This window comes from Nelumbo lutea, chromosome 7 (assembly GCF_056320005.1).
Source record: "Nelumbo lutea isolate HS-2025 chromosome 7, American lotus-T2T, whole genome shotgun sequence".
NCBI classification, from domain to species: Eukaryota; Viridiplantae; Streptophyta; class Magnoliopsida; order Proteales; family Nelumbonaceae; genus Nelumbo; species Nelumbo lutea.
Window position 1 is genome coordinate 14,479,666 of NC_142690.1, and position 27,251 is coordinate 14,506,916.

Below are 27,251 nucleotides of genomic sequence, written 5' to 3' on the forward strand. Positions count from 1 at the left end.
ATAAATAAAAAAGTAGGTCACCCAAACCTATGCCAAATACCACGTTGAGGATCTGCATCAAATTGCAGCATTCCATTTTGAAGGATACAAATGTCATAGCATAACCCTTCAAATAATTTCTTAAAACTTGAGTGTGCAACCCTTATGACATGTTTGAGTGAGAGGAAAGGCAACAGCTCCTCAAACCTATGACATAGGTTTGGCTGTTGTATTTGCCTTTCCTCTACCCCAACCTTCCACCTACGCACCAGGTCCAGCTTATTCACTTTAGAAGACCTTGCTAAACACAACAGCCATAATAGTGAAGAGGAAAGATAACAGGCGGTCCCCTTGTCCAAGTCTCCTCTTAGCAAGAAAAACGTCTTTAGCAGATCCATTTACAAGAATTGAATAGTGGAACAAATTTAGACAGTCCCTCGTCAATTTTCTCCATTTCTTGCCAAACCCATTCCTCTCTAGGGCCAAATTATTATTTTTTTAAGAACGAGAGTAAAAAATTTATTAAAACGAAAAACAGATACAAGCTGTTCAGGTGTCAAGATGACACCCTAAATCAAAGCAAGCATACATCAAACTTCAGTTCAGACTAACTGATTCACATTACAAGATTGGATCTCTAACAAGTAACAAGTCTCAAAAATTATCAGCAACGTCAAAAAATCTGATTTGCTCAAATTCTGGAAGAGAAATGGCCCAGCTTGTGATGAGTTTGCCAACTGAAGCCACAATCTCTTCAGTACTTCTTTCCTTTCCTTCACCCAACTCTGCCTTACGGCCCTTACCCTTCTCAACTCCTCCCAGAACCCCGCTCTTTCTCCTTCCTCATTCGGCCCGTACACATTCACCAGTCCCCAAACCCACTCTCCATTTGTCTCCCGTAAGCAAACTGATACTGAATATCTCCCAGCCCACTCCCCAATTTTTTTGAAAGACCCTTGATCCCAGAGTATGACTATACCACCTGACAACCCAACCGCTTTCAGCTCTACCCACTCTCCCCCATCCCAGACCAATTCACTATATTATAGGCTTTCTCTAAGTTCAGTTTACATAGCCAACCATTCTTCTTTCCTCTGTTCATACCTTGTACTCATTCATTGACCACCAAATTTTGGTCAATTATGTCATAATGCAGGAGCTGAAGAATCAAATTTGGAATTTTCTTAAATTTTCTATAGTTTTGTATACTTGGACAGTATGGGTATTTTCGTCATTTTAACTAGTCCTGTGTGGCGACTGGGCTATAACATCTTGTTCCTCTAGTTTATTAGGAATTGTCTTTCAATTTTCAGTTTATTTGCATTAATAGATAGAAAGTTATTGTGTTTCGTGATGCACAAGACAATGAATGTCATTTTTGTAATTATGGTGAACAATATTCCGGGCCACACATGTCACTCTATAAATAGATGTATTCTCTTCCTTTTGAAGCTAATGAATGAATAAAGATTTCTTTAGAGCTCTCTTGTTCTATGGAGTGATTCCTACAAACCCTAGAGTGATTCCAGGACCCCCCTTGGAGTGATACCTTGGGATTTCTCTCTTTTCTTTTCTTTTACCCTTTCTCCTCTCTCACTCTCTTCCTCTCTCATTTCTGTCTTCTAATAGTTTGTTCCAGCCCTACTGCATAATGTCATCCTTGGACAAATGCCCCTTGAGATTAGGATATAATAGAAGGTAACACTTCCTTAAGCCAAACAGATATGGCCTTGGGAATTATTTTGTAGAAGCTTCCAACCAGCTTGATTACTCTAAGTCCTTAGGGTGGGCACTCCAGGATTCTTCAGTATCGAAGCCACAAAGGTTGGCATTGGCCCCCTACGCTGATAAAACCTCTGTCATAGAACTCTTCAATGCGTCCATTTGATCACATTTTATAATGTCCCAACAATCCTAAAAAAAGGTCATGGTGAAATTCAGTGTTTTAAAAGTGCAAGGGGCTTTTTGCACCCTAGGCGCAAGGTGCAAGGTGAAGCACGCACCTTTTTGAAGATAAGCAAAATTTTCAAAATTTTCAATAAAAAAATGAAATGCTAAAAAATCAAAAAACTAAAAACAGCATTAATAAAAAATGCTTACTTAATTTTTAATCTAAATGTTTTAAAAATCCTATTAGCTCAAATTAAAATACATAAAAGAACAAATAAAATATATTCAAAGTGCAAATGTAAAAATAAAATTAAAATAAGGCCTTGCTTAAGTTTTTTTCTTCGAAGAAAAACATGAAGGTCAGCAGGGGAAGCTTGGAAGGGAGGGAAGGTCAGTTCCTGCGAGCAAAAAGATGGAGGAAAGTGTTGAAGGTGGAAGCGAAGACTTTCATCTTGGAAGAAATCTGGACTAGAAATGGACTCTCTCTAAAGATTGTAGAATCGGGGAAAGCTTCTTTGCTTCTCGAAGGAAGGGCGGTACCATGGTTCCAAGGAGTTCTCAATAGAGCTAAAATAACAGAAAAATCAAGGGAGTGGAGGTGCTGTCTATTGGAACAGAACAGGAAGTACGTGGCTGAAAGAAAAGAGAACAAGTACGGGAGTTTTGGGGAGTGCAGGAACACTTTGGTGAGGGGCTGAAGCAGTTTACCTGTTTCCCTGAAGGAAGGGAGGCCTCAGGATGGGACCAGTTAGCAGAAGCAATTCAGGAGTTTTTGGTGGTAATTAATGACAGAGAAAGTGCCCTAAAAGATGGTCAAAAAATTAAGGAACAATCTGAAGGGCAGTCAGGGAAAGTTTTCAGGGAGATCCCAGGAGAGGAGGAGAGGGATGGAAAGTAAATTGCAGATTGATGCTGGACTAGGTTTGGTGAAATTGTGGGTGAACAAACCTAAAGAGGATTGGCAGCTTAAACTTGTCCTCTCGGTAAACAAGAAAGTATAAAAGATTGGGAGAGACTAGGTGAAGAAGTCCAACAGATAATGAAGACTACAGAGGTGTTGCAGATTTCTCCCTTTGACGACCACAAGGCTGTAGTGTATTTTCAGGGGATTCCTCTGGATTTTGCTACTGTTTCGGCTGTTACAGAGCAAAGTGTGGTGGTGTTGGAGAAATGGAAGCCTTTTTGCAATGTTTAGTTGGTAGAACCCACAGAACTTATCAATCTGAAAATTATTGGGTTGCCTTTCCATCCATGGAAGATGGAGGTATTCAGGAAAGTTGCAAAGCTATGCGGAGGCAAGATGGTTTCCTTTGATGCTTCCAACCTGAGTGCCGTGCAGATTAATGTAGCTGGAGCAAAGCCAGAGCTTATCCCAAGGTCTTTGGATTTAACTTCAGATAATGTAGAACTCAAGGTTTGATTGCAACTTCTACAGAAGCTAGATGGTGGAGATTGGGGAGGAGTGGGGAAGACGAAGATGACGTGCCTCCAAGGTTCGAGTTAACACTGGGAAGGAAACTGTAAAAGCAAGGGATAGGAAAGCAGTACCCCAGTCTTCCACTTTAATTGGCAAATCAGAGGATCGGACTAGGACTTTTGCTCAGATAGTAACGTCCAAAGGTGGAGAAAGTCTGTCAGAAGACTTTTTCAATTTGAACAAGTGTCCAAAGGTGGGGACAGGTGGAGGTAGATTGGAACAGCAACCAGGTGGATTGTTGTTTGATATGGCCCAGGCCTGCAGTCAGGGAACCAATACTAAACTTTTAAAAAGACTGGATACTAAACTTTTAAAAAGACTGGGTCAGGTTCAAAATTACAAGGATGGGCCAACGGTAGAAGTGAGGGGTACTGGTGGGCTCAGTTTTAAACTTAAAGTGGATGGGCCTGGAAATAAGACTCCAACAGCAAGTAAGCCCATAGATAAATCAGGTGACCACTTAAATAGGCACGTGAGGCGGAACAAGGTTCAAAAGACTATGGACATTCGCTGTGGTATATCTTCGTCCTCTTCAGATTGGTCTGCAACTGGCTCGAAAGAAAAACGTTTGTCTGGTCTGACTTTAGCGTGGCAGCCAAGACTGGTCTCTTACTCCACTAGCCCAGATAAACCTAATCCGAGATATAATCGCACGAGGTTAGAATTGGAGGATTCTGCTTCAGACTGGGTAAGTGTAGATGATGAGTCTCTGAAAGAGGAGTTGTATGTTGAAGAGTCCAGCTATGGTAGTATACAGAGTAAATGTCGTTCAAGGTTTGGGGAGGAAGACAACCCAGGATTAAAGTTACTGTTCGAAGAAGAGGCTTGAACACTTCCAGGAGAGTTGGTTCGGCCTAGAAAGGAGTTGGAAAGAAAGAAAACAGGCTCGGGTGAGGAGAAAACCGAAACAGGGAGAAAAGGGGATTCAATCCTTTGTAAAGACCAGGGAATGGGTGCTTGTACGGTGTGTGTTGGCAATCTGGTTCCTCCAAGCAGGGCAATAAACTGCCCGCTTCCCACTGCAATCAATCCAGATCTTGATATCGAGGGTCCTATTCCCAGCGAAAGTCAAACAAAAGGGGTTCAGGCTATTCCAGCAACTCATATTGCGTCTTCTTCCTCCCAAGGTTTGGATTGTTTTCAGGTTCAGTTTTTGGTTATTAACTCTGTTTCCCCAAGCCCTGTGTGTGTCTCGCCTACAGGTGATTCCAGCCCAGCTTTAAAGTCTGCCAATTCATTTGATTCGGGACAAGTGACAGAGGTAGTAGGGGAGATAAATTGAGAAGCAGAAGAGAGAGAACTAGGGGACAAAATTTGGGAGTTGATCTTGGAACGATTTAGAATCAGGATGGAAGAGGAGCTGAATGTGAGAGAGGGTAGGGTTGAGGAGGAGATTATTCAATTTCCCAATACAGTGGAGAAAAGTGGATACAGTGGAAAATCAAAAGGACAGCAGAAAAAAAGAAGGGGTCAGGTAAGAAGCTAGAAGAAATTGAGAAGGTGGAAGAGTCTAGTAAGAAGGTTGGAGAGCTTTCTAAGAAGAAGAAAAAGCTGAGTGAGGTGGAGAGGTTGAAGAGTGGGGTAGTTTATGATAAAGCGAGTGGGGGTAGAAAGGATAGAAAAAAGGAGTAAAGAGGGTGGTTTGGTTGGGGCTACCTGATTTGTTTGTCCATGAAATTAATAAGCTGGACTGTAAGAGGTTTGGGGAGTTCAAAAAAAAGGCGAGTGATCAAAGACTTCTTGAGAAGAGAAAAGCCAGATGTGGTCTTAATACAAGAATCAAAATTGTCTGAGGTGGACGAGAAATGGGTGAGGAGCATTTGGTCAACAAGAAATTTGAGTTGGGCCTTTGCACAATCATGGGGAGCTTCAGGGGGAATTATTACTTTATGGAGAAATTAAGACTGGGAGTGTGAAGAAGAATTAATTGGGAACTTCTCGGTGTCAATAAAATTGAAGAGAAAGGGAAGGTTTCTGGGAAGAACTAGCAGCTGTTAGGGGTTTGTGTGATGGCCCTTGGTGTTTGAGTGGGGATTTCAACGTAATAAGATTCTTAAACGAGTCCAATAACCCCAGTCGTATGATTACATCTAGCATGAGGAAGTTTAATCTCTTTGTGGAGAATTTTACATTGCGAGACTTCCCTCTTCAGCAAGCAAATTTTACCTAGTCAAACTTCCAAGAAAACCCTACCTGTTGTCGATTGGATAGGTTCCTCTTTATAGTGGATTGGGAAGTTGAATGGAAGATTTTAGGTGTTACAGCATTGCCGAGACCTATTTCAGATCATTGCCCAATCAGGTTGTCTCAAGAAAGACTAGATGGAGGCCCGTGCCCTTTTAGGTTTGAAAACATGTGGTTACTTCATCCAGAATTTCTAACTAAGGTAAAAGAAGGGTGGGAAGTGGACCAAGTGGAATTCCGATGGAAGGGGTATAGGTTTTACAAGAAACTACAACTCCTGAAAGCTAGACTCAAGATTTGGAATAAAGAGGTTTTTGGTAGATTAGAGCAAAGGAAAGAGGAATCAGAGAGTGTAGGAGCTAGATGGACTAGAAGCTGAAAGAAGGCTGAAGGAAGAGGGTAGGGTGGAAGGATGGAATTTGAAACAGGAACTAGAAGATCTTCTTAGGAAGGAGGAGATAAGTTGGAGGCAAAAATCCAGGTGCAAATGGCTAAAGGAAGGGGACATCAATACAAGGTTTTTTCATTCGTTGGAAAATGGGAGGAGAAGAATTCTGTTTCAAAATTGGAGTGGGATGGGCAATTGCTAACAAGGGAAGATGATATAGCTCAAGCTTTGGTTAATCACTTCAAATTAGTGTATGACAACCCAGTGAGACCTAGTGAGAGCTTAGAGGACTTGGAGTGGAGGGTGGAAGATAGTGTCTTATTGGAATCTTTGGAAAGAAGATTTGAGGCCCAAGAAGTGAGAAATGCAATCTTCTCCATGGAACGAGCTAAAGCTCCTGGGCCTAGGGGGAGAGATGGTGCAGTGGGTAAAGGGATGCATTTCTTCATGTCATTTCTCAATATTGGTGAATGGTGTAGCTAGGGGTTTCTTTCCTGCAATGAGGGGTATTAGGCAAAGAGATCACGTCATTGGTAGGGAAGAGGTGGTGGTCACACACTTACAATTGACAGATGACATCATCTTGTTTTGTGTCGGGGAGAAAGGGGAATTACAGAACTTAAAGAGTCTAGTGCTTCAATTTGAAAAGAAGTCCAATCTTAAAGTGAAATGGGGAAAAAGTGTGTGGCAGGGCTCAATCTAGGTGGAGAGGAGATGGATTCCCTAGCTAGGATTTTGGGGTGTGAAGTGGGGGACTGACCTTTACAACATTTGGGGCTACCACTAGGAGGGAACCCAATGGTTGAGAGTTTTTGGTACCCTGTAATTGAAAGATTCTCCAAGAGGTTAGCAAATTGGAAGAGGAATTACATCTCTTTAGGGGGTAGGATAACCTTAATCAAGTCAACCTTAGCCAACCTGCCAATTTATTTCCTGTCTACCTTTAGAGTACCAATGAAAGTAGCTAACCAGTTAGAGAAGATAATGAAGGATTTCTTGTGGGAACCAGGGAATACTAAGAAAGATCACTTAGTGAAGTGGGAGGTGATTTCTAGGAGTAGGGATGATGGAGGCCTTGGGTTAGGAAATATAAGATTAAGAAACATGGCTTTGCTAGGGAAATGGATTTGGAGACTACCGATGGAACAGGACAGACTTTGGTCTAGAGTGATTGTTAGTATTCATGGATTGGCAGATAACAGCTGGGATGCAGGAATCGACCCTGGGGCTTCTCAGCGTTCTCCTTGGAAAGCCATTCAAGGTATTTTGCCTCTTATGCTTCCTTATTTCAAATATGATGTCTACGTTGGAAATAAAGTCTTGTTTTGGGAAGATGTTTGGGTTGGTGAAAACTCCCTTAGAGATACTCCAAAAAATCAACACCTTGGATTTATTGCAAAAAAAGAGGCCAAATATGTGCCTCTCCCCCCATGTTTGCTGCCTTTGTTTGGGTTCTGGTGAGACAATTTCACATTTACTAATCTCAAGTCCCTTTGTGTTCTTTATTTGGTCTTGGTTCTCTTCTCTCTTTGGCTACAGGTGGAATCCCTCCTCAAGCGTGGTGAACCTCTTTGATCCAACTTTTTACATGCAACCAACGGTTCGTTGAAGGATTATGGGGAAAGCCACTAGAGTTGTTGTATTGTGGTCTGTGTGGGAGGAAAGAAACAATAGGATCTTTAAAGGCAGATGTAGATCCAAGGAAGAGGTTGTGGAAGGAATAACTACTAAGGTTATCCACTGGTTGAAATCCTGTGATCTTTTTAAGGATTTCTCAGTTGAAGACATTTATAGAAGTTGGGGTATTGTGGCATCTACTACTACTTCCAAAGCTATGATATAGGAAGTTTGGTTCCCACCGGCACAACAAAGGGTGAAACTGAACTTTGATGGAAGCTCTATAGGTAATCCAGGCCCATCTGGTATAGGAGGTGTTTTCAGAGATAATGAAGGCAAGATAATGGCTTTGTTTTGAAGTCCAATAGGAGTTGGAGATTCCTTAAGAGCAGAAATCTTGGCACTACATCAAGGTGTAAAACTGGCCAAACAGTTGGGGCTACAACAGACTGAGATAGAGGGAGACTCCAAGTTGGTAATTGGGTGGATTCAATCAGAGCATCTGGGAATTTGGCAATATAGACAGCTGATAAGGGAAATTCTTAGCATAACAACGGAGGTGGGTGTTTGGTTCAAGTGGGTAAGGAGATCAGCAAATGGTTTTGCTGACACACTAGCAAAACAAGGGACTGCAAGGGAGAGTCTTTTTTGGGCAATGCTGTAATGTTTGATGTTTATTGGATCAACCTTTTCTAATAAGGGTTGAATTCTGTATTTCAGGTTAATTTATCTCTAATGAAAGTTATCGTTTCTGATTAAAAAATAAAATAAATTAAATTAACATACAAAACACATTCAACCATGTTAAACTTTCAATCTCTTTATTTCTTTCTAATTGCACTACCCTAATTCTACAAGCTACTCTGACTGAGACCCTTGAGGCAAGCCCAAACATGCACATGCTAGGGGTCTTGAATTCTTAATTCATACATAAAAGATTGGATTTTAGTTTTAACTATAGTTCTTTATCTTTTAAAAAAATGTCTTGTATTAATAAAGATGAATGAACAACATTAGTAAAAAGGGGGTTCTTGGAGCACGGTGAGTGAGTGAAGCCACCATGATTAAAAAAAGGTAAAAATGCGCAAATTTTAACCAAGGCACGCCTAAGCTGAGGCACAAGGAACACCAAGTATGTGCCTTTCTAAAGGTGCTGCACCTAGGCATAGGCAAGGTGTAGACCTTGACATGTGCTTCGTCTATGCGCCTAGTAGGTGAAACCATCAAAATGAGGTGTTTTATCTCTATCCACAGAGAACATTGCATTTTTAATTCCATCCAAATCAAAGGGTTTTTCCAACTCCCTACTCAAAGTAGGCCAACCCAATCTATCCACAAACAACCTCTTTGACAGGGGAGCATCATGAAGGGTTTTAAAATATCCCACAAAAGTCTTAGCTATCTCTTCTTGCTGAGTTATGTTTCTCCAATACACTAACAACTTACAAAAAAAAAATATTTTTCCTCCTTCCATTTGCCACCAGATTAAGTATCTAGAATTCACATACCCTTCCTTGATCCACTTAGATCAAGATTTCTATCTATAAGAAATTTCCTCTCCTCAATAGAATTTATAGCTCTTTTCTCACTTCCCATCTCCAATTTATCCCCTTGTTTGTTAATCCTCTATGCCTTTAGTTCATTCAAAACCACTATTTGATTCTCTTCTATTTATAGTAAAACAAAATTTATTGAAAGTGAAGAGATTACAAGGTGACAAGAAATCACCCAAAAGGAGAAAAGAGAAACTAGTTGATTCGAAATTGCCTCCGACTTTTTGATAACATGTCCGAACACTTCTTTTTTCCATACTTTCAATGTGAAGGATAGGTGAACAATGTGAAGGACACATGTTGTCAAACCTAAAAGGTGATGACACTCCACTAGGTAAATCTTACAGCAAAATGATTGGGCAGTGATCTAAGATAGGTCTAGGTAGGGCTCTACGAGATAAACCTCTGCAATTTACCTCCCAGTCCACTAAGAAAAGGAACCTATTGACATATTTTATAGTACTATTGCAAGATTTCATTCTTCACAATGTTCTATAAGTTGAAATTTTTACACCATTCAGAATTCTCATTTTTAAGCATCAAAGCTTACTATGAAATTGAAATTGTGAACCTTGTATACTTGTACCTAGTTGTGCAAGGGGTGTCATCCCTACTTGTAATTCGCAGATATGGGAAAAACAATGCTTATGAGCTCATAAAGAAAAAAAAAAACAACTAAGGACAAAAATAATCAAAAAAAATGTAATAATAGCCATAAATGCAATTAAGTTTCTTCAAAAAGAGATTGGTGAAAATAAAGCTCCAGAGCAGTAAAGCATGAAGAAAGTCAACAATATAACTTACCAAACTTCTCCAAAAATCGAAGAGCTTTCTCAAGAAATGATGGACCCCCATCTATATCTTCTAGAGCAAGTAAAATTGGTCTTCCAACAACCAATGACTTGACTGGGCGCTTATCTCTCCCTAAATTATAGCATGCAAATATTTTAGTACATCATGTGATTAAAAGAAATGTTTTAGTACAAATGAATCAGATTAAAGTTCAATTTTACAAAGACATAAATAATGAACCATATATCATCCTGGGCAATTTAAGGTGTAATAATTAATATTGGGTAGAAGAGTACAGACTTTTTTCTTTTTTCTTTTTTCTTCTCTTTTTTTTTTTTTTGAGAAAGGTAAGGGAAGATTACAGACATTGTTGGAAAGATCCTTCAATTGTATCACTTGTGTCATTCCGGAAAATCCCATTGTGTCCCATTACAAGGGCTGCACTTGGTGCTTGTGCAAGAGCCTGTTCTAGTGCTGCTTTCCACTCAAATAAATCCTCTGAAGACTCAGCCTGAAAGTCAGAAAATAGCACAAAATATGGATAGATAGTCTCTCAGTATTCCAAGCACCCTAATATACAAAGACAATGGAAGTAATCAAATGAAGCACCTTAAGGGTGAATGCTCGGCCATCGCGCCCATCAGGAAATAGTACAGTCAAAAGTTTTTTATCCTCCCTAACCACAACACTGCAAATAAATAGATACTAATATAATCCAAGTGGGCATTGGGCAATATACCAAACCAACAAAGAATGTGTAAATCATGCATATTGCATACCTCCCCGAATTATTCAAGTCAATACCACCCAGAGTAAGGTTTACCTCACCACCTCTCTGAGGAAGCGCACTCTACAAAACAACTAAACTAATCAATAGCAGTTCCAATACATAAGGTTGTAATACTGTGAATTATAATTGCTGAAAAGGAACATATAGTCAAGCTAAAAATTGGATAAACAAGCATCAAGCTCGAACATATAAAAATTCAAAATTCTAGACAAAAAGAACCACAGAGTTGTAACTAGCATGGGCTAATAACAGTGGCTGTATGAAGGCTTAACCTACTAAATTAAATTGGATATTTGTACAATTTCACAGTAACACATAGGATGCAGAGAAGAGCATCTAAAGCACCAGTAAGAAGTGATCTTTTACAAGTTGAAGGGGCTAGAAGTACTAGGGGCAGATCAAAAAGGACATAGGTTGAAATGGTGTGAAATGGTTTAGGGGCTCCTGATTTAACAATGAATGTCACATTGAACAGAATAGAATGGCAGACCAGGATTCATGTAGCAGACCCCATAATCCCATATAGTTGGGACAAGGCTTTGATGAGTAACACGATGGATAATTTTATGGGCATCAATCAGGTTGCTCATGAATCTTGTTCATACTAAGGTTTTGTTTGGGTGAGAAAATGGAGAAGGGGAAGGAAAAGAAGGGAAGAGAAAGACGCCTACTTTCACAGTACAGTATTTGGTGATTCCAAAGAAACTTGTGAAAGATTTCTTTATCATTGTTTGATTGTCAAAAAAGTAGTTAGAAAAATTGGTTCTGTCCCATTTATCAAAAAAAAAGGGGATCTGTCCCCCTTTACTGTTTGATCCATAGATGATCAGAATGAGATAATAATCAAACTCCTTGATAGAAATTGTGAGACGCATACCTAAACCGATGATGATGGGAATGATATCCAGCCAGAATCTTTTCCGGGAATGGTAAGATGCTCAAATCCATTGATAGAAATGAGATCAAGTCTGAAACTCTGGGTCTTCCCAGGAAATGGTGAGAGACATATCCAAACTCATGTCGTTTAAATTACAATTCCATCACCAATGCAGAAGAATCAAGAAAACATGAATAAGTTCTAGACATAGAAGATTATATAATTAGACCCATTATTACTCAAGTCCACCACAATACAATCACCAAGGAATTGTCAACCGTGGCTGGATTGCTGGTACCTGGTAGCTTGCCTTGGTTGGAGAGTGGCTTGTCAGAATCGTTTTCTGAACCTGATAAACTTTATCATTACACTAGGATCAAGGCCATCTTTTTTTTTTTGAAGAATAAAGATACAAATTTATTGATATAAATCAAAAACTGAATACAGCCAAACATCGGTGCTAAGATAACACCCAATCCAACACCAGAAGGACTATAAAGACACAAACAAAATGAAAAAGAACCCCCCCTGCAAAAGCAGCTAGTCCTCAGCATCAAACGTCTCGTCATACCCATCGTCTTCCTCGTTCCAAACCTTTCCTCCTTCTCCTAACAACTTCTTCTTTATTCTCTCTTCCCTTTTGTTCTTTTCAAAAACTTCGAAAGCTCTTCTAGTGTACTCCTCACCTCCCTAGAAAAATAACCCTAAGCTCTTGCCAATTCTAACATCCCCATTAACTAGGCTCTTAATCTCCACTTTATCCCCCTCTTTCTTTCCAGCTTGTTGAGACAAAGTGGAACAACTCTCACCAACTCGACCTGCCTCATTTCCTGACCCTAGTCTAACCTCCAGACATTCCTTTGTCGGAGATGATGTTTTTCTCCCCTACTACAGCTTGAAACACCCCCACCACCACCAGGTAGTTGAGGGGGAGTAGGATTGCTTTCTATTTCCTAGTCAACTGCCTGGTAGTGATCCAACTCCTTCCATACAGATGTGATGGCTGAATAGTAAGCTGACAAACTATGATTTCCTTGCTTACAAGTGGAGGATTCATCATGTAACTGATAGATCTTGATGTAATGCCTTTGCTCAAAGTATGTTGATTTCGCCTGTTCTCATATCTCACTAGTAGTGTCAGCCCATTTAAAATTTTTCCTCATCTCAGGTTCCATAGCTACAGCCTACAAGAAGCCAAGACATTACCATACTATTTTCTTGATCCCCCCTATCGTGTTCCATATTGCCACTCTTAGGCCCCTTCACCTCCTCATATTGTATCCAGCTTTACCTCTAGCTGTAACATAGAATTCGATACCCTTAGACCACTCCAAGTAATTTAGTCCATTCAACGAAGTAATTGGCATAGGGAAATTCATGCTATCAACTCCCACACTAGTTGTATCTTAGGTAGATGTAACTTCAGAAGAGACAAAATCATGAGTTGCCACTAGAGAAAGCACTCAAACCACAAGAAGACTACTAAAACTGACCACACCTCAATAAAAGAAACAATCGAACTGCTAAAACTCCAAGAAAAGTTCTGGAAGACCAACTACAGCAACTATACTAGTCCAGAAAAACAGTCTCCAATCAACCTCAGCACACACACCACATGCATCAATAGAGGGCTTCCCCTACCTACTCAAGAAGAAACCGCACAACCCCTTCACAGCACATACACAAAGGCATGCACCCCAAGGAAACACCATCACGGCATCTGACTGTCACCAAATCATCTCCTTGGTATTACGACCAAGGCAGAAAATAAGAAAAAGAGAAAATTGATGGTCTGACCAAGGCCGATCAAGGTTTTCTTCCCTTCACAGTTCAAAAACAAAATTCTGGGCAAGAAGGAAAGAAAAACTGTGGTTTGAGTGCTTCTATCTCCCAAAGGTTTGCTCTGGTACCATGATCTCAAGCTGGAAATTACAGAGTATAGAGAGGAGAGGGAGAAGAGGAAATTGAGAGCCAAAAAAATTCAGGCCTGGTGGCACCCTTTATTCATTATATGTAGTAGCGAATACCACTTACATTAAAAGGAAAATTCTATAAAACAGTTGTAAGGCTAGCTATGTTGCATGAAGCACAGTGTTAGGCAGTCAAGAAACATGTCCAGAAAATGAATGTGGTGAAAATGCAATTGCTAAGATGGATGAATGAAAAAACTATAAAGGATAGGATTAGGGATGATGATGAAGTCCGTAAGAACCTAGGAGTTGCTCCAATAGGTGATAAAATGAGAAAGAGTAGACTAAGATGGTATGGGCATGTTCATAGAAGACCACTAAATGCGCCAATTGGAAGAAGTGATTTGTTACACATTGAATGGGTGGGGAAGAGCAAAAAAGACATGGGTAGAACTCTAGAAGTCATAAGAAATTATTTAAGCACTAATAATTTAACAGTGGATATGGCTTTAAATAGATTAGATTGGTGAAATAAGATTCATGTAGCCAACCCCATATACTTGGGAACTTGGGATAAGAAATGATTTAAGCACTAATGATGGGGAAAACTCAAAACAATAAAATAAAGATAAAAATACAAATATACCCCTGCGGCATAAACTAAAAAATAAACTAATAATAACAGTTAGCTAACAATCGTTATTACTTGGGAATCTTCAAGGACTGATGGCCCTTGGTCCTTTAGACACATAAATGAGAAGCTAAAGCATTGGATCCAACATGAACTGCGCATTCAGATGGATTCCCATATCTACCAATGGACTTTTTGATTTTTCAACTGTGGTAGGGATGAGGCACCAGGCCCAGGGTTGAATGAGTAATTGAGGTTCTTGAAGTTGTATCAATTTGTTTAGGCAATAATTTGTTAGCCTAGGATTATAAGGGTTGAATGAGTAATTCAGATTCTTCATTTACACTCTTATAATTCTTTTTACCATAATAAATCTTGAATGTTGCCAATCAAAAAAATCCTAAAATCATATTAAAAGTTTAAAACAAAATACACAATAAAGTATACCTTATATGTCAGTAAGTAATGAATTTCAATCAAAATTATGCAAATCCCAATGCAGTTCCATGACAACTCTACCAAACATAAATTTATCCAATTTTGCATTAGCACTGCAGCAGCTTCTAGCACTTCCTAGAATGGAAACTAAAAAAAAGATAATCATTAAATGCAAGCATATAATGGTAAAAGATTTAATAACTGACAGGATCATTTTTGAAGAAAACCAAAGATGTGCGTGTGAGAATGAACCAGCGCTTCTTCCATGACTTCCAACCTATCCCTGCAAAACCTCAACATGGTTTCCCAAAAGGGCATTAAGATTCCCAGCAATATATAATGCAAATCATCCTGGTCATATTTTACAATTAAGAGAACAAAAGAAAGGGGAGACATGAATACAGAAAGCCATAAAAAGGCAGGAAAGGAAATAATAGAGCATGCAATGCACCAATTCTTTGACTAGTTTCCAGACTCAAATACAAATCAAATTTGTTAAATGGAGAATCAGAATAATCTCTAGATGTTACATACAGTTTTAGGCCAATCAAATTATAGCAAGTGACCCTTCAAGGGAGGTTTTGCAACAAGAAACATGTAATAAAATTAAGGACAAAACTAAGTATGAGAACCTGGGGTATAAAACATGTACACCATGTAAAACAAGTAAACAAAAGAAAAAGCATACAAAAGATATAACCTCAATTGAAACCATTCCTCATCAGTCATTACTCCCTCTCTAGCAACACTGTGAATATCAAATTAATGCATCACAAAATGCATCTTCTTTTTGCTAGCAAAAGGGGAAATTTATTGATATAAAAAGGCATGTTACGAAAGGTCATTTTAGTGATAAAGATTCACTTAACAAAACCTAGACAATCAATAAAACAATATTAAAACAAGAAGCCATTTGAGTAAGAGATTTATCCTTGCAATTAGAGATCAAACCTCTCTGTCTGATAGTTGAATCTGTTGGAGTATTCAAACTGTACTATGCACGAAAAAAGGGAGTAATTTAGGAAGAAAACCTATAATCGAGGATTTTAATGTAAGATCTTCCCCAATGGGGACCTTTTCATAATTTAGATTTTTTTTTGATAAATGAGTGAAATTTTATTAAACCAGCAAATAAGAGTTACATGCAACCCGTGGAAAGGCACGAGATGCGACCTTTCCTTTAAAGCTAATTACAGAATTATAAGTACAAAAGAAATTACACTGAAGCCCAAAATAAAGCATCCCGGGGAACCCCTTGTTTTGCAAGTGAACGGCCAATGAGTTTGCTGATCTGCCTACCCACTGAACTCTAATAATTTAGAGTTAATATAAAGCACCTCTCTCATTCAAGAGAGATAGATTTGCATATTATCTGTTGCCCTAAATCTTCTATGCCCATCCATCATTCTCCTTCCTCTTCTCTCACCTAATGACAAGATGGTATTAGAGCAGATAGACTCTGATGATGATGATAAAGATGATAACAACAATGGAGACTCCAGGTCTATTAGTTGAGTCCAGATTTGTCTGTCAAGACTGGCAAAGCCAACTCTTCAAACCATTTCTGTGGTTGGCAGCTCTGCATACCAATTTACAATCTATGATTCTATCCCTCCCCAGTTCTTGTATTTCTTTTATCATGTTTCAGTGTTGCCAAGGAAACTGTTTCCTGCCTCCCACCCCACCCACAACTACACAGAATCTCCATGACCAATAGGACCCAAGAACATAGCCATGATTATCCCATAGCAGTCCCAAAATACCCCTCCAAAACCAGAAGGACCTGGGTTGCCTCAGCTGCTGCAATCAAAGTTCAATTTTATTTGTTGTGCTTCAGATGGTCACCATTGCGAGGTACCACGCTGTCTATGAATTGCTGAATTAGCTAACAAGTACCATTGACTTGTGAACTCCTCCATAGAAAAATTCTCAAAAAAAAAGGTGCTTTAGAGTCTTGACCCAATGCTCAACCTTGATAGCAAACTATACTATAATGACACTTCTAGCCCTTTATCTTTCCCTGAATATTCTTATCATTTCTTTTATCCCATGATAGTCCAGAGGACGGCTTCCCTTGTACATCTCCATAAGATTTTTCCTCTTCTCTTTTCAGGTCAAAAGGAGAAAAAAAGACTCTCCAGGTCCTGAGGTAGGTTCCACCTTCCACCAAAAAGAGATAGAAACCAATCCCAGATGCTTGCAACTAATGGGGAGGAGATTAGCAAATGCTAAGCTAAGAGATAGAAACCAATCCTCAAATCCTGAGGCAGGTCCCTCTTCTCTTTTATTTTGGATCCATTCGCATGAATTAGTCCTCTTTTGGTGATAAGATATCACCCAAGAGAAGAGAAGATATCTTTTGTATTTTTTTGGAGATAAATAAAGAAAATTTTTCATTGCTATAAGGAAAACAGTACAACATAACTAGGTGACAAGATGTCACCTAAGAGAGGAGAAGATATCACCAAAGAGAAGAGAAACACCTTAAACCAGTCAAACACACAGGAAAGACCACACAACCCCAAGACGGGGGTGAGAAGAAAGGAGGGATTAACTTACACCAAATCTCTCTTACCAGAATAGACTGTGTCAAGAAGAAAGGAGGATCACAACTTCAAGAAAGAGACACACATAAATAAACCTGAGGAATATGTGGCCATATTTGGCGATCTTTAGGAGTAGAACAATGTAAACAGCCTCCAAAGATTTTAGAAGTTCACAAACTAGGGGAACCTCAACCCCCTCCTAAAGCCCGAATCCCATGAAGTTGCAGTTCTTATAATTAATGTTATTTTAGGAGTCCAAGTTCTTATTTAAGTGTCTCTATGGATCTGTCCTACTTTTAAAGTGATTAGGAGTTGTTTTGGTCAGTTTCCTAGTTGAAATTGGTAAAGGAAGATTTAAACCCTTATTCTGAGACTATAGAGCCATGGTAATTGAAACTTCTGTTGGTTTGATAAACAAAAATTATGTTTTAGTTTTTTTAGTGTTTTATCATTGTCAAAGCTTGCTCCAATTATCTCTTCTCAGGTATGATCACTTATTTGTTGTCTTCCTCTCCATCTTCAAAATATCAATACAGTCCAATACAGACTGTATTGGACTGCATCAAGGCTCGCTTCTCTTTTTTTAGTTTTTTTCAACCTGGTTCAGACAGGTCGGTTTAAGGCCCGTCTACCCTCTGAATCAGGTCAGACCACAAAACACCCACTGTAGGAGCATATCGGGAGGCCACCGATACGACCCGATACTTTTCGAAATTTTGATCCTTGACTTCTCCTTCCTTTCTACTATATCACATTTCACATCTGAATTCTTTTATGACTGTTTTTTTATGATTGTTATTCCCATATTTTTTAATCAGCAAAGGATTAATTATATTAATACGTGAAAAAAGTTACAGCAGTGTGGGTATCCATTCACCCAAGAATACTGAATACAACAATGCCCATAACAAACTACAATAGAGCCCAAAAAAAGCTGCTGCCTAAACACCCCTTGCTTAGCTAAAGTGTTGGCCATCCCATTAGTCGCCTTGCGTGTCCATGTAAAAGAAGCATTCAAGTCCCCTTTCAGGCTTTCTATGTCTATGCATCCAAGGTACATATATCTAGAAGTGGTCCAAGAAATAACCACTTCTGAGTCTCCATTTCCAGGTTTCTTAAGTTTGATTGTTTAGCAAATTTTAAGCCTTGTAACAGTGCCATCAGTTCAGCCTTTAGAGAGTCCCCCTCTCTTATAGGTCTCGAGTACATAGCCAACACTTTACTTGAGGAGTCTCTAAACACACCACCAATACTTGCCATTCCCGGGTTCCCCATAGAGCTCCCATCAATATTTAACTTTATCATATCCCTTGCTGGGGGCTTCAATTCTATCAACTTTCTTTCCTTTTCTTTAGACGAGTGTGCCACTTCATTCCAAGCCCTTATTATATTAGTCATTGTAAAACTTTCGAAGATATCAAGAGTTTTTATCCAATGAGCCACTTTTATTTTTATTATTTCCACCAAATCCTCCTTTGACCTACACTTCTTGTTAAATATTCTTGCATTCCTCCCCTCCCATATGGTTCACATCATTGTTTCTCTAACACTTTTCCACATTGGCCACCTTAGGAAGTATGGACTAAAGACTCCTAAATAAAAATCACACAGGGACAAGAGATTAGTAAATGGGATAAGGATTCACCACTTGCAAAACAAAGGAAACAACGTGGGAAGAGGCAATTGTTCAGCCTCCTCTTTTGAAGCATGTCACAGGTGTTCACCTTCCCAAGAAAAACTTCCCAGCACAGACTCTAATGTCCTCCACAGTTTGAACCAAGAAAGTAGACTTAAGTTTATCCAGCAGTCTTTTGTATCTAGCTGGAAAGAAATCTCCAGCCATTCCATCTATCAAGATTGAGCTTAAACAACCCTTAATCCAGGAAACAATAATTACAATATAAGCACCCTATTGTGACCTTGATGTCCACCAAGATTTCTCAACAGAATGTGACTTGGGGTCATGTCTACGGTGCCATTAAGGGATGATCCTTAGGCACTGGCAGTGCTAGGCATGACCCAGATACCAGAGCACTCTCACATGGGGAAAAGCCAGAGTGAGCGCCCTTTGAAAGTGAGTTTGGTTGATGTATGAAATTTGAATAACCTGCCATTCCAGGATGCAAGTTTTGCATGGGCTACCATTTGGGAGAATCTAGTTTGATGTAAATTGTGTAGACTTTTGAGCTCCACCATCTAAGATGAGTGTCTGCAAATTCTTTTTTTATTTTTTGTACAAATGTCTGAATTCTGTTATCTACCAACCGTTGCCCTATTATGATTTTTTCAAAAGGGTCTAGTGCAGTCCCCCCTCCTTCCAATTTTATATAGTTGGGAACCATATGAAGATGATTACCCAGTTAGATGGAGGAACTCCTTGAAGAATGGTAGGTTGCATATTGTGAATACACTTAGTCAAGTACTCAAAACAAGACCCCAGAGAGCTGGGACGAAAATAGGGAAATGACAATATAGTTAAGTACTCAAAAGGTGCAGAAATAGACAAAGTTAATTGATGAACAAGTCACCAAGTGTTTCAAGCATTTTCTTAATGTGTAAAAAAATTGACAACGGAACAAATGCCTTGATCTTAGTGAAAAGCACACACTACTAACCCTTTGATGATATGAAAAGCGGCCCACTCTTGAATACCTGTAGAAAAAAGTCAGACGTCAGAAGGAGTCCATGCACAAGGGCAACAGTTTATGAAACTAGCACGAATATGCAGATATAGAAAAATGCGGAAACCAGGCAGAACCAAGACCGACATCCCATAATTGAAGAAATCACCAAGAGACATTAATGGAAGTATCAACAAAACCTTTGTAATTAGATCCATCATGGACAATAGAATAAAGACAGTGTAAAGCATAGTCCAGCATTTATACAGCAAAACAAGCCTGGCACAATTCAAACTCTCGACAGTTTCGATCCATCCATAAAATTCCCCTCCATGGCATTTAAGCTAAACAGAAAGGGTTCCGTTGCTGCTCCATTTATTCAAATAATGAGAAAAAACAGCAGAAGGTTCCACCTTTTCCACTAATCAGAAATATAAACTCGAAGCACAACTAAATTAAGAAACAACGACATTATCTCAGCAATTCCCTAATCAATCCACCAAAAAGACCTCCAAACAAGAAAGAAGAGAATGAACAATTCCAACATCATTGCATTCCAATCACAGTACATCCAAAACATTCAAACACTCGAATTGATTTCGAACAGCAACGGAAGATCATACCGTGTTGGGTATTCCACCTCTCGGACGCTCGAACGGCGCCAACGAAGCCGACATTTTCCCACAACGCCACCGAAATTAGCGCATCCAAACGATTCTCAATTCCACCATAACTCCCTCTGCAACTACTACCAAACATTTCAACCACCCAACCCGCCCGATACCCCCATCTCACCACCCCATCGCTACCTCACCTCCCATCCACACCTGACCCCCACCCACACACGGAACTCCAGCATACAATCTCTGGGATCTGCACTCAAAAAAGCGAACCCAATCTAGGGTTTTAGCAGAAACTTAAAGAAGACGAAGACGGACCAACCAAAGCTACACAATCTACTACGAAATCCCTCCCTCTCTCTCTCTCTCTCTCTCTCTCTCTAGCAGACAATTTCTACCTGGTTTTGTTTGAGTAAACGAATTAAGCTTGTTGAGAATAATAGATTAGGTAGAGAAGAAGGGAGTACCGGAGTAGTGGCAAAATGGTAATATTGACTCTATGCTCTTTTACCTACTCGGAGCTAAGACTGGAAGAAGAGACGAAACCGAAATTCTAAAAAAAATAAATAATTTTTACTGTTATTTACGGATTTACCCTCGTTACCCGACCGGTCGACCCCGTCTCCCTCCGGGATCTTTTTGTCCTCTCCAGATGCAACACTAATAAAGTAAGGCCTCCCACGTTGTGAGCTCCTGTCAGGAGAAATACTAAGCACACTCGCTTTTCCAAACGCCATTTCTCCACTCGCCTCCTCTGTTTGAAGGATGGCTGGATGGTACGATCGCGTGGGAAGTCGTGAAGGAGAGTGAGAAAGCGAGTGTAAGTGGGTGTAGTTGACGTGCCATGTAGTATGGTCGGCGGTCCCCTACGGTCTCGTGCGTCCTCCTACTCTCACCCGTTTCTTGCTGTTTTCTGCCCTTTTTTTATTTTTTTTTTTAATGGCGGGAAATGATTTCCTGTTTCACTGTACATATTACTTGTTGCACACAGGATGTGAAATCGGACCCTTTGATTGGTGTAGCACGGGCCGTTGGATTGGCAGATGAGAGATGACCATAAGGGAATCTCTAGCCGTTGATCCGTACGATCCAAGGTATGTGCATGTTTGAATTGTGGAATGTTTCCGTATCAAACGAGACACCCGACCGTATGTGGAAGCAGGGCCCACCGGCTATGTCTTGACTTGTGCATGGGGCCCATGCCATCGGTGATTAAATCTTGTCTGCAGGGATATCTACAACGTTATCAGGGAAATCGAGATGAAGGAGGGAGAGTGAGAATGAGTCCTGATCACATAAATTTAGTGCTCTTGGGATCATGTGGGATGCATTAATTGCATTGTACGGCGTGGATGTCTCGGATGGGGCTGCGGACCCAGGGGGATTCAGGGAGCGTGTACAGATAAATCATTTAATCTTGATTTTCTTGGAATTGGAGAGGGATAACTCGCGCCCTAGTGGTTTTAAGGCAATTATTTTATGATAAGATGATGTGCAAAAAGGGCAACATAAATGATTTTAGGGCATGGAAGCCCAAAATGGCCCATAAATGTGGTCACGTACATTTCTGGACCAGGCCCAATAAGTCTACATCTGAGTAACTGCACTTAATGACTATGGCCATTCACTTTCATCCTTGTGAATGCAAAGGTTCTATTCTGCAATAATTTCAACTAGATTCTGACTGCCACTGGTTGGATTGATTATTAACCAGCAAGCGAATTGCATGGGGATCAATAGAAATTTCAATTTTGATTAGGGTTTCTTTATTAGGGTTGGGTTGGTAAATTTGGTTATTGATATAAGTTTGGTTTAATGTCAGGCTCATATTTATGTTTAGGGTTTATTGAGTGAGGGACATTGACTATTTGAGAGAGAGAGTGAAGGAGGGAGAGAGAAATTTAAGAATGATTTTATTAGAGAAGAGTACTGCTAAATTTTAATAGAGAAAATTAGGACATAAGAGGATTTTTATTGTGACTTCTTTTTCAAAAATAAATAATTACAGGACTAATTGCATAAGAAATGAGAAGAGGAAACAATTTAGATAGATCAAAGAAAGGTTGAGATCGATAGTAAAATGATATTATTCACATCCCCTTCAGTGATAATAATTGTTGCTTTGCAGTTTAACCTAACTAGTAAATATCGTGCATTGCACGTGCTAATTTCATATAATATTAATAATTTTAATATTCTTATTATAACCATTTAAAAATGATAAGTAATAAAAGCATGGTGCGTTGGTGTATTAGATTTTATATTTTATTTTCATTGTTAATAAAAATGCTTATTATACATTGTATTTATTTTTTATTTAATATGATAAATATATGAGATTAGAGATGAGCACAAATTTTTGTGTTTTCTATATTTTTTTATTTCTATCTATTTTTTGAGTTGAAAAAAAAAAGCAATCTCATTTACAGTTAACTATAAAATTTTTATTCCATCTACATAATTAATTATAAAAGTAATTATTGTTTATCACACTTATTTTTGTTTGATATGATAAGTTTATAATATCTTGGATATCTTAAAATTTTTTGTACATTTTATGTATTTTTTAACTTTTTTGTGTTTTTATCTATTTTTTAATTTTTTATTATTTAATTATGACATCATTGATTAACTCACTTACCCAAATAATTGGACCATTATGGTGCTAGTCAAATAGGTTTGGCTGAATTTAAGTTTAACCTTGGCCTAACCCTATCAGACCTAAGGCTTAGAACCAAAGCCAAGCCTAACTTTTTCAACTTAGGCCCAACCTCCAACCTGCATTGAAATTTGATAAACTTGGGTTAGTATTGGACTTAAGTCTATCAATTAGCCCCATGACAAAATTTGTCATAAAATGCATGCGTATAATTGTATATACATGCATGTATGTAAATATATGTTATATACGTATTTATAATTATATATATATCATATCATAGAAAAAGTTGTCAATTGTCAACCATTTTTTTGTTTTCAATGCTAATTTTGTGATAATAACCATTCACACTAAAACTTTTGATCAAATATTGGCCCTATTACCTTTTCGACAAAAGAGGAATTTCTCTAGAGTTGTGATGTGGGGCAAGCTGGCATGGCCTAGCATAGAAAGGGTCATGCTTGGCACAGTCTGACTGCTATAATACCATGTCAAGCTGTAGGGGTGAGCATACTTTGGTTAAAACCAAATAACCGAACCAAAATTTTAGGTTCGGTGTTTGTGGGTCTGTTAACTCGGGGATTCAATTTGGTTTTGGTTATAAAAATCGATTTCTTAGAGTTCAGTTTTCGGTTTCGATTATGGTATTTAGCAATTCGATTAACCGGAAAAACTAAACTTCTAAGGGTAAATATGTAAATTAGTAATTTCCTAAATCCTAATAGAATCAATGGGCAATGACATTACTCGCATTAAGCAATTTCAAAAAAATGCAAAACCCCTTCCCCAGTTCTCCTTCGTCAATTCATCCTCCACTCTTCCCATCCAATTCCCTACCTTCCCTCCAAAACTTTTAGTTAAAACCCTAGTGTAGGTGAAGCTACAACCAATATAGAGGAGACAGGAGGAGGCATTGGAAATTAAAAATTTAAAACCCATAATCAAAGCCATGATAGTGCAGGTGAAGAATCATTTAGGTCATCTGCACCATATTAATTACAACCCAGAATTATGCCATTCAATTAAGCTTAACCATTCTACTTAATCCATAATTATACCACATCCTCATTCAAGCAAAGCATTATCCCAATTAATGACACTTAAATCCACATCGGATGTCAAATTATTACCACTTAAATCAATTTTCTTTTGTCTTGTTATATGCATGACATATATTCTTAAAACATTAATTCTTTGGTCATTGTTATATTATACCAAAAAGCAGTGTGAGACAAAATATTGATTTGTCAAAGAAAATTTTGTCCATCTAAGCTGATAATGTTGCTATTGATTCTCCTCATCAATATTTTTTGTTCATTATATAAATTAAATATTCTATTATGATGTCAATTCAGATTCCCGTCTAAACCAAATAGATGGAGAGAATAAACCATTCTAATTCATTTTCTTTTAATTTGAATTTCAAACATTGAACCTCCCATTCCAAGTTTATCAATTATCACCATTTCTGGTTTATTTTTTGTAATTGTTTATCAATATATCTCTATTATTTTATTGACTTATTCTACATGTATGAATAGAAATCTGAATTTATTTATTTGTTTTTTCTTTAATATATATATATATATATATATATATATATATATATATGCCTTTTTCTTATGAAATTATTTTAATTTTTTTTTATAGGTGTTTGGGCTTAGCTTACTTGGCCTTGGTGTGTTCTTTACTTTTAACCACGGCTTCAATAGTTGAATCCTATGATGTAAGCTAATTCATTCTCTTTTTGACTTTTGAGTGACATATTATATCATTTGTTTCTTTAGTTATAATATTTTTTTTTTTTTGTAGATGTCACACCAAACAGGAGATACACCAACTAGTATTGATAATGTAGATTCATATCCCAAATTTTCAAGTCAAACGAGTTATGCAAGTACAACCACTAAAGGAAAGAGAAAAGTCATCCAACCAATGTCAAAAGTATGGAAACACTTTTTTAAATCCATTTTAGATAATGGTGAGACAAATGCTAGATGTAACTACTGTGATGCAGAATTTTGTTGCGACCCTAAAAAAATGGGACTAACTCACTAAAAATCATATGAATGTATACAAAAAGAACTCTTATAACTTACACACTAAACTCATATGAGGGAGATTGTGAGAATATGAATCCCCTTGGCCTTAGTTCTTGGAAATTTGATCAAGAGGCTATTAGGAAAGTGTTAACCCATATGATCATTATTGATGAGCTCCCATTCAAGTTTGTGGATAATGAGGGCTTTATTTTTATGACTATTTGAAACAAATAAGATACAAGAGGGCTGTTATTATAACAAAGATGGATTTTATGAGAGACAAGTAATGCCTAAAAAGATTTTTAATTTGACTTCTTATATCTTTAATAATTTCAGTGTTATTATACAGAGGGTTGATTTTCTTATATGGTTCATTGACCTTAACATGGAGAGCCTATAGTTAAATAGGTATAATCTTGTACTTCCATTTTGGGAGGAATACCAAGTAACCATCTCGAGTACAAGTCACCAGTCTATTTGAACTAACTAATAAGTGTGTACGTGTAATAATTATAAATGATGATAGTGATAGTAATAATGTATCCAAAAATTTTTATAAATATGTACTTTTTTGTTTTTTGTGTTTTTAATTATTAATTTGATGCAAATTGCAAAATCCAGATCTAATTACATAAACACCTGCATGGCTAGATTCTTGGCTATCTGCTTGGCAAGATTCTTCTTTTTGTAACGTTTTATCTTTTTGGTGTATCTATATTTATTTATTTATTAAAGAAAGGTAAAATTTAAATAGTAGGAATTGGATGACGTGAAAAATAGTAGTTCAAATTATAATTTAAACACTATAATTAAATAAGAACTAAATTAAAAAATCAGTATTTAGTCAAAAGCTCCACAATCTTATTAATATTTTTAAACACAAAATTCTTAAACTACTCCCACTGTTTGCGAAATTGACTAACTGTACCCTTACTATTTACATATTGTCTTAAAGCACTCTTACTGTTTCTAAAAATTGACATTGTCGTTAAGTGCTAACGGAAAGAATGAAATATCAAATTTGCCCTCCACTATTCCTCAATTTTCAAAAAACTAACACAATAGGTTAATAACAAATTTCTGCTACTATTGGTGTTGTTTCCAACTCAACTTCATCATGGTTTAAGTTTTCTATAATAATTTATGAGCTTGAATACCCAACACCCATGAGCCCCATTAATGAGAATTTCTGAGCTTCTTCATACGTCTAAGAACCCACATTTTCATTGTGTCACCCTGTGTTAGAGCGGAAGAATTTAAAGAAACATCATTTGTTCATTTTTTCAGTATTTTCAAATTAGAATTTAAAGAAATTGGATATAACAACCAATGGAAGTTATAGACTCTCACCTCTAAGGAAGCTTTCTCCGACAGTCCGACTCCAACTCCTCTATCGTTCAGTTTTCAAAAGTAGCTACCCATCACAAATGAATTCCGTAACAATACTTCAATTATCCTCCTCTTCTTCGTCATTGTTGTCGTCGTTTTCATCATCTCCTTACGTCGATGGTGCTAGAGTCATCCCTCTTTCAGATGGTTAGAAGGGTCCAAAGAGCTCAAAAACCATGCGACATCTGGTTTCGATAGTGGCGCCCGATCCTTAGCCGATAGCTGCTTCGTTGCCTGGGCTCAGTTTGATAAAATGATCAAGACTAGGCAATGGGTTTTGCTAGGACTGAGCGATGAGTTTTGAGAACTCGTGATACTGTGGGGATGGCGAAACACCTCCAATAAAATGATGAGAAATCACCGATGGTGAGGGGAAAGAGAGGAAGAAGAAGAAGAAAAGAGAAAGAGAAGAAAGAAGAAGATGAAAGAAATGGAGAGAGAGAGAGAGAGAAAGAGAGAGAGAAAGAGAGAGAGAGAGAAAGAGAGAGAGAGAGAGAGAGAGAGAGAGAGAGAGAAAGAGAGAAAGAGAGAGAGGGTAAGGTGAGGGAGTGTTGGTGTTTAGTGTTGCGAGCTTGAAGAAGGTGAACAGGACTGGCCAAACGTGAAAGAAGAAGGAGGAGGAGGAGAAAGGAAGAAAGAGAAAGAGGGAAGGGGGAGGTTGGAGCAGTGAGGGAGTGTCAGTGTTTCGCCGTTGCATTGAGACTAGGGGTGGATTCGAGCTGAGCTGAGCCAAATCGCGAGAACTCTAGCAGGCTCAAGCTCGGCTCGTTTCATAATCGAGCCAGTGAATTAGGCTCGAACTCGGTTGGAACTGATCCGAGCTCGAGCAGCTCATGAAAAGCTCGGCT

The 27,251-nt window shown here is 38.3% G+C and overlaps 1 protein-coding gene across 2 annotated transcripts in view; it reads right to left on the reverse strand.

The window, feature by feature from the left end:
* Positions 1–20,742, reverse strand: part of LOC148845234 (rho GTPase-activating protein 7-like) — a 41,937-nt gene extending 21,195 nt beyond the window's left edge. For both annotated transcript variants that reach the window (XM_088954507.1, XM_088954506.1), the window contains exons 1-7: positions 20,317–20,742; positions 19,688–19,724; positions 14,733–14,809; positions 10,660–10,730; positions 10,490–10,568; positions 10,247–10,391; positions 9,893–10,012 (exon numbers count right to left, since the gene is read on the reverse strand). In XM_088954507.1, coding sequence (XP_088810633.1) covers positions 9,893–10,012; positions 10,247–10,391; positions 10,490–10,568; positions 10,660–10,730; positions 14,733–14,809; positions 19,688–19,724; positions 20,317–20,370 — 583 coding nt within the window. In that variant the 5' untranslated portion in view covers positions 20,371–20,742. The remainder of the gene's footprint in view (positions 1–9,892; positions 10,013–10,246; positions 10,392–10,489; positions 10,569–10,659; positions 10,731–14,732; positions 14,810–19,687; positions 19,725–20,316) is intronic.
* Positions 20,743–27,251: the final 6,509 nt, after the last annotated feature.